Raw genomic sequence first — 13,040 nt, forward strand, 5'->3', positions numbered from 1 at the left:
TTTTTATTGTTATCTTAAAGTCAATTAATTAATGTCTAAATTTGTATTTGAATCTTTACTTTAAATGATCAATACTAATCGTTACTACAAATAGAAATTTATAAAAAAGCGATATTGGATAAATAGGGGGTCCATGGTTAAGCCTAAGGGGTCCACGATACAAACAAGTTTGGAAACCTCTGGTCTAGATTATTATTATTACATTCAAACAGTGGACCTTAGAAATTGTTTACTTTCGCGTAAAAATACACTTGGAGGAAAATTCACACTTAAGGCATTTTTGTTATAGGATCATAAAAAACCAAAAAAGAAAAACCTGTAAGTCCAATTCTAGTGTCGCCATAAAAAACTTTTTGGTAAAATGAACGGAGGTACAAAACATCACAAATGTTTATTTGCTAAACATGGCAGAGGCATAGAAAATAAACGATTTGCCTATCATTTTCTATATGTCTTCAAACAAATGGACAGTTTCCTTAAGGGGGTATTCTAGTGCAAAGCGAAGAATTTTAGGTCATTTTTAAAGTGTCGTAAAAGAAAGCAATGAATGTTTTTGCTATCCATTTTCACCACTTGTTTATTAATATTATTAAAATACAAAACAAAAATAAAAAAATAAAAAAGTTGAAAATTGTAAAAACTGGCAGCTGATGAAATGGGTGGTCTCAAAAAATTGGCACCTCAGCCTTGACATGATTTCAACCCTCCTAGCCATCGGAAATGCAAAAAATAAAAAGATCATTAATCTACAATGATGTCGCAATCGCCCGAACTAGCGATGAGTAACAAAAAGTTTTTTTTATAAATTGGCGACTGTTTGAAAGAAAAGTGTTTTTTTTACTGTTTTTTGAGTTTCTCGAATTTTTTAAAAATAGTAAAAATTGGAATTTGGGGATAATCCTAGTTCGGGCTATAGATAGGTCTATAAGCAAAACTCTCTGAACATTTCAAGTGAATCGGTCGATTAAAACTCGAGAAATCGTATCAACAGTACTGAAAAAGTATGTTATGAGAAAAACTCAATTAAAGTTTTGCGTGAAGCCAAACCAGTATGGGGACCGAGTAGGTAAAATGCCTATATCTCCGAAAATAATTCAAATTTTCAAAAACCTTCTTGCACCCATATTTTTAGATAGTTAAACTTCTAAAGTATAAAATAAAAAAAATCGATTTTTTTGAATTTCTACACTAGAATACCCCCTTAATGTGATAAAAAAGCAAAGAATAGTGCACGACCACTCTTTTGAACTGATTTTTATTTTTACTATCTCAATTACATGTATTATATACTTTATTTTCAAATAATCATATTTTGTTTTAAAGAACGAATTAATTTTATTAACATGTAAAGAAAATGCTTAATGACGAAACTTTTGCATAAGGGTTTCTTATGCAAACTTCCTGAAAGAGCTAACTTTATGCAAGGCATTAAAATAAATTTCCAAATGAATGTATTTTAGTATCTCTCTGTCACTTATTAATTTAAAACAATTATTATTGGAACTTAATCAAAATTATTACATCATTCCTATAATTCCTTTATAAATACAATGAGCGGCCCAAACTAAGTTTTGTAAATATATAATTAATATTATTTTATGAAAGTTTTAAATCCATTTCCAGTTGTGCTGTTGTCAGTTGCAAGTTTGGCATCAGCAGAGGATAAATGGGTTTGGTCAGACAAATTACAAGATCGTTCTGATGATGCACCCAGAAAACACAATTCCCCAACCAGTGGAACCAAAACAGATAAAAGGAAACCATTGCAAGACGAATTGGATGATTTGGAAAATGATCGACAAGGCCCTAATATGTGAGAGATTTTATCATATTTGCTCATATAAGATGGAATGTATTACTTTTAGTAGTATAGCACTTAGTTTTATTCTTTATTTATCCTAGCAACCTTAGAAAGATACTATAAACCAGTTATTTTAAACTATAATAAAGGCATAAAAATGATCATTTTATAGTAGTTTAACATAATTTTTTTGTTCTATTATTTTTATTTACTTTTATAATTTTATTTTGCTATTCTGGAAATAGTTTTGCAGAAGATCATTATTTGAATGGTTTTGTATCTTAATATTATACGTTTTTATCCTGGCAAATTTTTTCTTGATATGCTTGTTTAATATGAATCATTTTAGTTCTTATTTCACAAAATATCACAATAGACTATCATTTTTGGAAAATTAATTTTGGAAATTTGTTTAAATTTCCTTAGTTACGATCCACGTTACCAAGTATCAGAAGGAGGGCCAAATAGGTTTCCTTTGCCGCAAGGCGGTAATCGATATCCTGTAGGAGGAATAAGGGGCCCCATCAGACCTGTTTTGGTAGGACCTTCAGTTGGAAGCGGTTCATACCCCCAGCAACAATATCCTGGTGGTTTTGGAGGAATTCCGCAAAGACCCTTAGGCCCTAATAGATTACCACCTGGTTTTGGTAAGAAATAATTGAAAGATAAAATTTAAAAGAGAAATTAGGTTATATTTGCTAATGCAAACGCAATTCTAAGTTCACAGTAATATATTTTTGTCAAATAATACATTTTGAATAGACTTTGGTTCGAGAGCTATTGATTAATTTGCAATCTAAAAATCATTTGTAGAATATCCAGGAAACGGCTATGCCGGGATTGGCAACGGGGCTGGTTATGGTGCCGGTTACGGAGGAGCTGGTTATGGAGGCGCTGGTTACGGAGGAGCTGGTTACGGAGGCGCTAGTTATGGCGGCGCTGGTTATGGAGGTGTAGGTTATGGCAATGGAATTGGACGCCCCAGTTATGGAGGAGGAATTTATGGCGGGGGAAACTATGGAGGAGGAAACTATGGAGGTGGAAACTATGGCAGTGGATATGGTAACAGATTTGGTGGTGCCCCGCAAGGAAATCCTGCTAACGGTGTCTTAGTAGGTCCAGGCGGCCCAACCGGAATTATTGGCCGCCCACCATACCGACGTCTAGGCGTGAACGGTTTAGTTTCTAGACCAGGAGGTAAAATTTAACTAAAAAATTTTAATTAAAACACCATTTATATTACTTTATTTGTTTCAGGTGCATATCCGAATAGAGGTGTCTTAGTAGGTCCAGGTGGCCCATTCGATAATATATCATCGCTTAATAGAGGTAATAACTAATACACATTAATATGATATAAAAATCTTGAATATTCTAACTTTAAAATAAATTTAGCAGGTTCGCATAAAAGCGTGCTTGTGGGTCCTGCTGGTCCATATGACAATGTTAGAAATTTTAATAGAGGTAATTTCAAATCTAACAATAAGACTAACAATTTGATTAAATTTAACCTGGATAAAACGAACAAAAATATTTATTAAAGATATATTTTTATTTTGCAAGTTATATAAGACGTGTTAAATTTTTTATTCTAGTTCCAAACGTGAACAGAGGCGTTTTAGTAGGCCCTGATGGACCCTACGATAATGTTTTGCCAGTTGGTAGAAAACCACCTACTTATCTACTTGGATTTTATCCCCATCACGACGAGGATGAGCCGCAAAAATCAGCTTAATTAATTTATTTATTTATATTTATTGTTTCAATATTTATTCTCATATAATTTAAGATAACATTAAATGCTGTATTATTTTTTACGACTTATTGTAAGATATATTGAGTTTTCCTTCATATTTATTTTTAAGCTATAGGTTTGATAAGTAAGTACATTTAATTAGTTTAAGTTTTAGTTTTAAGTCAGTGAGCGCGAGTGTGCAATTTGCAATTCTAATAGTTGTTTTTATTATTTGTTAGTAGTTATATAAATTCAACCAAAGCGCATTTTATTTTATAAAAAAAATTATATTTAAATTATGTAAATTAATTGATATTATTGAAACAAAAAATTCTACACATAATATTTTAATTTCATTCATCTATTAAATAATAATAATAAGTCAAAAAATATATTCCTTTGTAATTCATCAATAATTTATAAATAACTTTTGCAGCTTATTTTTAAATTTTTTTTGCTATAACATTAAAGTAGAACGTTGTTTTTCCATCTTTACAAAAATTATAAATTTATAATATTTTAATTGAAAGATCTTTAAAACTGTTTATATAATTTTAAACAAATGTAATTATATTAATACAATAATAAAATTTAAAACACACTGTACCCAATAAACACCGTGCGATTTGAGCGGCGGTAGCAATCTTAAATCCACAAGAGTGCCATCAGCGCTGTGACACCCATGTGGAATCTATGTGGATTTCAGATAGCTACCTCCACTCGATGTTTACTGGGTGATAAAATAAAAGAACGCATATTTTGAATAATATAAAAAAACTTTGAGATCATTTTAAGTGCCCATATAAAGTCATCATTTTTTAAATAATCTGATGCAAAATATTTGATAACATTTTTTTGATATAAACCGTTATATAGCACCACAAAGCATTTTCAATTTGTAGTTGTTTTTGAAGTATTATGGCACTAATATTAATAATGATTTATAATGAGAAGAGATGACTTAATTACATATTTATCATAAAAATGCATTTAATTTACACACTTTTTTATAGTTTTTTTTACAGATTGCTGGTTACATATTGCAGGTAGGTACTTTCATGTTAGCAATGTACCCTCAATACACCTTCCGAAAAATTTAGTACAGTTCAAATATTCATTTTTTTTGGATAAAATTGAGATTATTACGACATTCTGTACACAACCTTTTATGAAAATTACATTCGTGCTATAATGATCGAAGATTTTAAAAATATAAAAGATATGGTGCTAATTAATTCATTCACATATTTATTTAAAATATGTGAATGAGCTTTTTTATAAACTTTAAAGACTTACCAATAGTAGTAATAACAATTATGGAATAGAACAAAGCACCAGCAAACGTCCATTGTATAGCATTTTCATCCTCATTACCATCCCAGCCATCTTGTTTCATGGCTGTTAAAATTTCCGTTTCAAAAACCTAATAGCAAAAATACTTCTGATCTTTTTATAATTTTTCCTCAAAGCAGAATATGGTGGTTAACTTACCCTTAACCTAGATACTACTACTTCAGTCCAATTCTCTTGAACAAGTACCGGGGTATCCCGAACTAATTGCCACAAAACTTCCGTCATGTTGCTTCTTATATAAACTATGCCACGTTTCACCTGAAAAGAAAAAAATTGAATAAAAATTATAAAATTCTTAAAATCATGAAAAATACAGTTGGCCAAAGTGGCAAAAATGAAGTTTTGCATAACAAATCAATGTTGTGGCAAATTTTAATAAAAATAATCATTTTTATTATTAATATTATTACTATTATTAATATTATTTTTCAGCAACTAGAATATAACGAGTCTTATTAGTCCAGTCATTATAGCTCGGATTACGATTACGATTAAGTTCACCTCGGATTTCAAGATACCCAGCTGTAAGTTTGTATATATACACGTACTTGTATATTGACACCCTAAAGTTGTCTCAAAACCTACATATGGTATTGACACCCTGCCATATGTAGGTTTTGAGACAACTTTAGGGTGTCAACATTCAAGTATTTACAGACTTACAGCTGGGTATCTCGAATTCCGAGATTCTTACCTAATTTAAGCTTAAATGACAGGACTAATGAGCTGTCGTGCTAATTACTGAATACTACTACTTTCTATCAGGCTTTCTATCAGTAAGCGGATATCGAACCTGAAACTTCTGATTGAAAGCCCATAGCTTTCACCACTAATCCCTAATAAATAAATAATTTTTAATATTACCTTCATAAACGAAGTGGCTTTTTTATAGACGACAACTCTTAGATTTGTCCCATTTTTATGTAAAACATTTTATAATTACAATTACTTTAATACTAATAAAAAAATTATGCAACCGGGATATTTCGATCGTGTATTATAATCTATATTTCCAAGTAAACAACGATGTCATTATTGCTTGATATCAAGTTGTACGAAGCTGGTATCGAACATGGAACTTCGGATTGCAATCCCATAGCCCTAACCACTAATCTTAAATAAATATTAAGTGTTAAAATAATAAATCTGCTGTTAAAATTCATAATAAAAAAAAACTATGTACATTAGCATATACCTACTATTCTAAGGATGATGTAATGTAATCAACAAGTTCAAAAAGTATTAATAAAAATAGTATAATAATAATAATAATGGTTGGTATTGCCCTAGAGCAGGTCCGTGAGCTAAGTTAAACTCAAACTCGATTTAGGGAAGAATAGTGCGCGAGATTTTCCATTGCCATTACACACAGCAGTGCCCAAAATGGGATTATTTTCAATTGGAAATATATTACTGATCTATATTTTCAAGTAAAAATAGACATCGCTACTGCCCGATGTCAGGTTTGCAAGGGCGGGGACATGAACACGCAACCCCGTGTACACGAATGCGCTCTTATGCCATTGCGCACCCTTAAGACTAGTATATTTAGAAGTATCATTAAAAATTGTCAAATAGAACAGTAATAAAATAAAATAATTAACAAATAATTAAACTTTAAAAATATTAACAATAAAAGAATATAAAAACAATAGTTATAAAAGTAATGTGCCGAAAATCGAAAATTAAATTTTTTGCATATGTTCACGTTTCAGACGTTTCTGAACATTTTGGCATATCTCAGTGTGTGTATGTGTGGAGACAATTTTTCATCGACGATTTTGGGCGTATGGATGAACCGATTTGAAAAATTCAAAAAGCAATCCATTTCTATTGGTAAAGAGATGTGCTGATTAGTTTTTGGCAAAGGCAGGTCCAGCCGTTACTGAGATACGGAGCAAAGAGTGCAGAAAATAGTAACCGAGTTTTTGAGAGGTCAGAGTATCATATTTGAATGATCCTAAAACATTCTGCTTATATTGGCAAAACAATTGTTTTTGGAAAAAAAATGTTTTAAAATTTTAATTTTGTAATTCAGATTATATAATTCTTATAAATATTAGAAAATGTTACAGTATTTATAATAACCTATTTGAAAACATTTAATATTTTTCAATCATTTTGTTACGGTACGGAAGGTTACAAAAATTTGTCTTAAGGCACGATGCCACACACCACTAGTTTACAATTAGACTACAAATTAGAAAATTCCTTTAAAAAATCTGCATCTCGCATGAATTACAGGATAATAATAATAATAATAAATAAATATATTTCAGTAAATATAAATGTGTACATAATATTTACCTTTCGCTCGTTCTCTGCCTCGAGGTGTTCAAACGTGAATGCCCCAAGTATGCAGTAGGCGACGACCAGCGTGACCAGGAATGCATGGGAGAAGACACAAGTAATGATCTTCCAGATACAGTGGAGCACCTTGGCGCATTTTGACGGCGGCGGAGGAGGGTCGAAGTCATAAGTGGGCAACGCGCGACGGGACATACCTCAGCCGGTTGCCATAAGGATGACTCCAACTTTATGGCAGATTGTCATCTATCCACCTGAAAAATTAAGGTAATATGATGATACAGACTAGGCTATACATTTATTCAGCAGATACGAATGAATTGAATTGTAGAATAATAATACAATAAGGCATATTGAAAAATATTGAACATCAATTTTTGGCCCTCCGATAATTTCGTCTTTGCTCATCGGGCTTTTTAAAAAATGAATTTGAAATTTATAGCCCGATATTTGATAGAGTGATATTTTTTTTTGATTGTGTGTAAAACCTTTCTAATAGACATTAGGCAAATTTTATGAGTAAAATTACAAAAAAGTAGCTGCCTGCAAATGAATTGTTTAATGCTCAGAAAAGTGTAGAGTTGAATCTTCCCTAAATTTAAAAAATAATGGATATAAATTGACTTGACTTAGAATAACTTTATAAATTGATAGTTTATTATAAGTCGATAGTTGTTATTTTCTTCCTAATAGCCAATAAAGACTCTTGAATTTTTCTTCCAATTGTTCTCATTTCTTCTGAAGGTGTGTTTTCGAATTAAGTTTCCAAGATCGCGTGATAATACAGCTAAGATTTTAATTGTTTGTTCAAAGATAATATAAATACGTTATTGTGTTTACTAATTTAGGCAGCAAGTTAATTTTTAATACTAAACTTTTTGAAATACTATAATTAAGTATTCTGATGGTATGCATTTCACCAAATTATTTCGGCAGATCAGTTCAAACATATATGTACAGTGGCGTCGGAACCGTGTGGGCTGTGTGGGCTTGAGCCCACCCATGAATTTTGATGGGGGGGCTCAGCCCACCCATCAATTTCAAAAAATTATATGGGCTAATATCTCTAAAAAAAAATGAGACCACTGGCTGCCTATCTAAAAAAAAAAAAAAAAACGAGCCCACCCATCAAAAATTTGGTTCCGACGCCACTGTATGTGTACTATAAATATAAAATGGATTTTTATGTGGTAATTCGTCAACTCAATGTTGAGATGATGATTTATCTCAAATCATTTACATTATATAAATATTTTTTTATTTTTTTGTGTTTTTTTTTATTCACATATTTTAACAGCAATCAGAACCTTACATTGTTGAACTAAAACTTCTCCTGACTTCGTATTTTTAGATGGTTACCCAATTGTCAATCCATTCATATTTGAGATTTTATTATTAGAATTTATCTAATAGGGCTGAAATTTTATTGGTGCAGAAATGTCGGTTGGGGGCTATTATCATTGGGAAACATTTTGTTAACTATATTTTCAAGTGAAAATCGCTGCCTGACAACAGGCTGCTCAAAGTGGGTTTCGAACCAGGGACCTCTGAATCAAGTCTCGTCGCTCTTAACCGCTTACCTACGAGCGAGCCATATAAATCATATCATCATATAAATTAAATATAATATTATATTTACGTTACTATTTTATTATATTGTATCACAATACCACTCTTCCACACTTATTGTATCGTATCATAACACCACAAATTACAATGCCAATTTTCAATTAAATGTAAATATATTTTAATTTGTACATAACAATAGCAAAGCATCGCAATTTTCTTTTTTGGTCCATTAATTTAAATACGAATTTTAGTAAAAAAAAAAGATTAAAAATTGTTCAGCAAATATTGATTAGTCTTAATACTAAATTATGTTTTATTCTACTAAGTACTATGTAATTTATATTTTAGATCATGAGTTAGTCATTTCAAAAATTGGTATTTAGAAAATTAATTATCTAATTAGATATTTTGAAAAAAATAAAAGATAAATATCCAACAACATTAAAATGGTTTGGCCGATTTATTCACCGAATCTTCGCACTATTTTCAATTAAAATCTTTTTCATACACTTTTGAAATCAGACAAGAATTATATGAAAAAAAACTATATGTTATATTTTGAACTGTTTATTACGAAACAACAGTGCTTTCCACAGAAGTGTCCCTGCTGTACGAAAACAGAGCCGCTCAGTTGCACTACTGAACGAACAGGCACAACGATATGGTTTACCATATTTGTATGATTATCAATTAAAAAATTGTAGGGGACTAGAATTCTCAGTAGTTTAAATCAAAGCGATAAATCTTGAAGCGAAATCAAGCATATCGTCCGTACACACGTGTGGATGGGTTGTCTATGGACGACATTCGTAGCGAAAAGATTAAATAAGATCAGTAAAGGAACGATATTTAAACATCAGTACACACCAATACAAAAAATATAATAAAGCATAAATTAGCTTACACTCAAATATATGTATTGTAATAGAATTTTAATGAAAACAAAAATATTTAAATCAAGTGTGTTTATTGAAACATCTAAGTATTTCGAGTTGGTATAGAATCAGCAAATTTCTGGTTGAAAGAACAAGGTTTTAACCACTGGGTCATGAGGATGCTCTGTGGAATGATATTGCCATTAAAAAAAATTTCTTCATGTTGCGGCAGTGCTATAATAACCAAGAGTCAAATACAAAAGAAGTAATTTAAAAACACATATTTGGAATTTTTAAATTCCTTCGTAAAAATAAATAATTTATACTTTATTTATATCGTTTTTTCAAATTAATCTGCCAGTTTATACTCAACCACAAAGATTAGAATATTTATTAAGATATGGTATAACATTATTGTATTATTTACATTACATGTAAAATAATTTTGGCATATGACTGATATCATGACCGTACAATAAGCCAATGTAGTTTATTTTAGAAAATGATTAATCAATGGCAAGTACTATCGCAAACAAGTTATTATATAAATATAAAAATGATATACCAATCAGGTTATTTTTTTCACTAACTCGCTTTCGAGACAATTAAGCAAATACTAAAATGTAATATTAAAATTTATTTATTTTTTAAAATTTTTTTTCATATCTTAACAGCAATCAGAACTTTACGTCTTGTGACCTGTTGGGCAGAAACTTTTCCTTATTTTGTATTTTTAGAAGGTACCCCAATGGTTGATTCACCCTTATTTGATGATTTATTATTATAATTAATCTAATAGGGCTGGCCCTTTACTGGTGCAGCAAAACCGTTGTCACAACAGGCTGCTCGAAGAAGGTCTCGAACCCGGGACCTCTAAATCAAGTCCGGTCGCTCTTAAACACTCACTTACGGGCGAGCCAGTATTAAAATTGAAGTAATATTGGTATAATTAGTTTATACTATATTCAGACAATTTTTTGAAGTAGAACTTCTTTAGGCGCGACTAGGGTGTAAATTCGTACAAATGCAACAGAAGTGCGTTACGGCCGAACTGTATGTCATTCGCTCTCGATGAAATCATTTCAATACGGGTCGATTGTGATTAGTCGTCGTGTATGTGAATAGGGATCTGTCGTTGTATGCGTACCGGCATCAACGTTGTATGCGTACAGATATCAACAAGGAAATCGGCATAGATAAATACACATTTTAAAGTTACATCGTAGAATCAGAAGAATATTTTACCCTGTTCCTTGAAAATAATAAAACAAATTAAACATTCGGGCCGTACAATAAACGTAAGTTTATTGATTAGAAATTAGTTCTATATTATTCGTAATTTCTGTAAATCTTTGAAGTTATTAAAATGGAAAATATTTTGACAGATATTACAGCTGTTTAAAGAATGACATTATATCGCCAGCAACAAAGTAAAAAAAAATACAAGTAGAACTCTTTTTTCCTTAAATTTATTGTAATTCTTAAATTTATTGTAATATTTATATATTAAAAAAAAATTTAAACTTTAGGCATAAGCATCTGTAGCAATATCAATACTATGTAATAATTTTAAATAAATAAATAAATGAATAAAAGCATTATTGGGTCATCAATTCACCTGTCGCAAAAAGTATAGATGATTCCTACGCGTACAAAAATTGTTAAAAGAAAATATTTGTATTATTTTTATAGCTCACACAACCAATGATCCCATAAAATAAATCATTCAATTATGCTACACATTTATACCACTAACATTTCATAATGGTTGATTTTATAGCCAGTATAAAAATAAAACAAGGCTGGCATTATTCTGCTTTAAAAAAGATGCTTCACTTTTGGTTGATGTAAATTATAACAACTTATCAAGCAAACAATATAACTATACAATATATTTATGAATTCGATCTACATTTCATTCATTTTTTGTTGCATGGATGCAAAAAATAAACATCTCACGCATCCAGGTAAGTCACCCAATAATAAGAAACATATGAATTCTTGTACCTTTTTTATAATTTTTGGATCTTTTCCAAGGAAGAGTGTCTGACCACACACCCACAAATTTACACTAACATTTTCAAATATCTAATTTGACAGGTTGCACTATGAAATAAACTATCATTCATGGAGTTTCACACATTCTTAATCACATCACGACTGATGGTTATGATAAATGGTAGGAATTAACAAGATGTTTATTTTAATGAATTATGATGGAATATTATTTATCGGCTGTATCGTTGGATGTGAATCTTAGGATCGTAGGAAATAACTGGCATGCTCTAAGGCACATATGTTTGAACGCACGAGGAATTATTAGGACACGGAGGTGAACACGCATCTCGTGCGGGCTGACGACTACGACTACGACTACTGATCTACCAAAATAACTCGGCGGCGATCACTACGATTGTTCAACGTTCATGCGAACATATACAACAGATGATGTAGGAAGTAGGTATACAACTAACTGTGTCTTTTGTTTCGAACACTTTGAATTTTTGATAAATCGATTAACAAATCTCATTCTTGTTTTCACAAATATGATCGATTGTCTTCAAATGTTATCGATCATATCAGAATTATGTAAATCTTTTTCTGTGTCTGGTAGTTGTCACACTTTGTCCAATAAAACTATTTGAAAATAAGGTGGACTAGGTTTGCATGGCGTCGTAGCTTAAGGCAAATTTCGGAAACTTTCCTTACCAAAAGGAGGGGGGGGGGCAATATTCACATAATATTTTTTCCTCCTTGGATGGGTGGTAATAATTATAATTACCCCTTTCCCCTCTTCAACACGACATTACGTGTATTTTTAGTACCTAGAAAAAACCGTATTTTTTTAAAATTTGTTAGTTTTTTTTTTTTTTTAAATGAGGTGAAAGCTATAGTGGTGCATGGCATCGTGCCTTAAGGCAAATTGCTGGAACTTTCCGTACCAAAAACAAAATTTTTAAATAAAACTTTGCAAAACTTTGAAAAAATTAGATTTTTGAGAAATTTTCTAATTTTGGATAAAATTGATTTTTTTGAAAAACTAGATTTTTGTTGTATTTTGATTTTTTTTGCATTTTGATTTTTTTTTGAAAATTTTGAATAATTTTTTTAAACCAATCGCGCTGCATAGCTGATTTGATGTTGAAATATAAAAGCGCGTAAGCGCCGCGTAGCCCTCTAACGTGTAAACATTGGCACGGAAACTATATAAATGTACACAAAATTTGTACTTAATGTTATAATCTTTATAAAATATCTGATAATATCATGTACTTATGTCTAATATTCATTTTTAACCGTCAAATGACACTATTCTTTACTTTTTTTTATTGGATCTCCGGAGACGCAGGACCTGCCTTTACAAAAACCTTACCAGTTGTTCATTTCGTCAATACAAGTA

General features: G+C 30.8%; 2 protein-coding genes across 2 annotated transcripts; one reads left to right on the plus strand and one right to left on the minus strand.

The window, feature by feature from the left end:
* The first annotated feature begins 361 nt into the window (after positions 1-361).
* On the plus strand, positions 362-3,536 carry LOC113367022 (glycine-rich cell wall structural protein-like). The gene is made up of 7 exons (XM_026608652.1): positions 362-371; positions 1,624-1,813; positions 2,228-2,448; positions 2,615-2,998; positions 3,059-3,130; positions 3,200-3,265; positions 3,397-3,536. The coding sequence occupies exons 1-7, from the start codon at positions 362-364 to the stop codon at positions 3,534-3,536; spliced, it is 1,083 nt and encodes a 360-aa protein (XP_026464437.1).
* A 1,175-nt stretch (positions 3,537-4,711) lies between these two features.
* Positions 4,712-7,391, minus strand: LOC113367024. Its single transcript, XM_026608653.1, has 4 exons — positions 7,197-7,391; positions 5,028-5,147; positions 4,833-4,959; positions 4,712-4,722 (listed from the first exon to the last, which is right to left on the minus strand). The coding sequence occupies exons 1-4, from the start codon at positions 7,389-7,391 to the stop codon at positions 4,712-4,714; spliced, it is 453 nt and encodes a 150-aa protein (XP_026464438.1).
* Between the last annotated feature and the right edge of the window lie 5,649 nt (positions 7,392-13,040).

The sequence above is a fragment of the Ctenocephalides felis genome, unplaced genomic scaffold (assembly GCF_003426905.1).
Source record: "Ctenocephalides felis isolate EL2017-DRISC unplaced genomic scaffold, ASM342690v1 CF-g0.4_SCAFFOLD_01170, whole genome shotgun sequence".
NCBI classification, from domain to species: domain Eukaryota; kingdom Metazoa; phylum Arthropoda; class Insecta; order Siphonaptera; family Pulicidae; genus Ctenocephalides; species Ctenocephalides felis.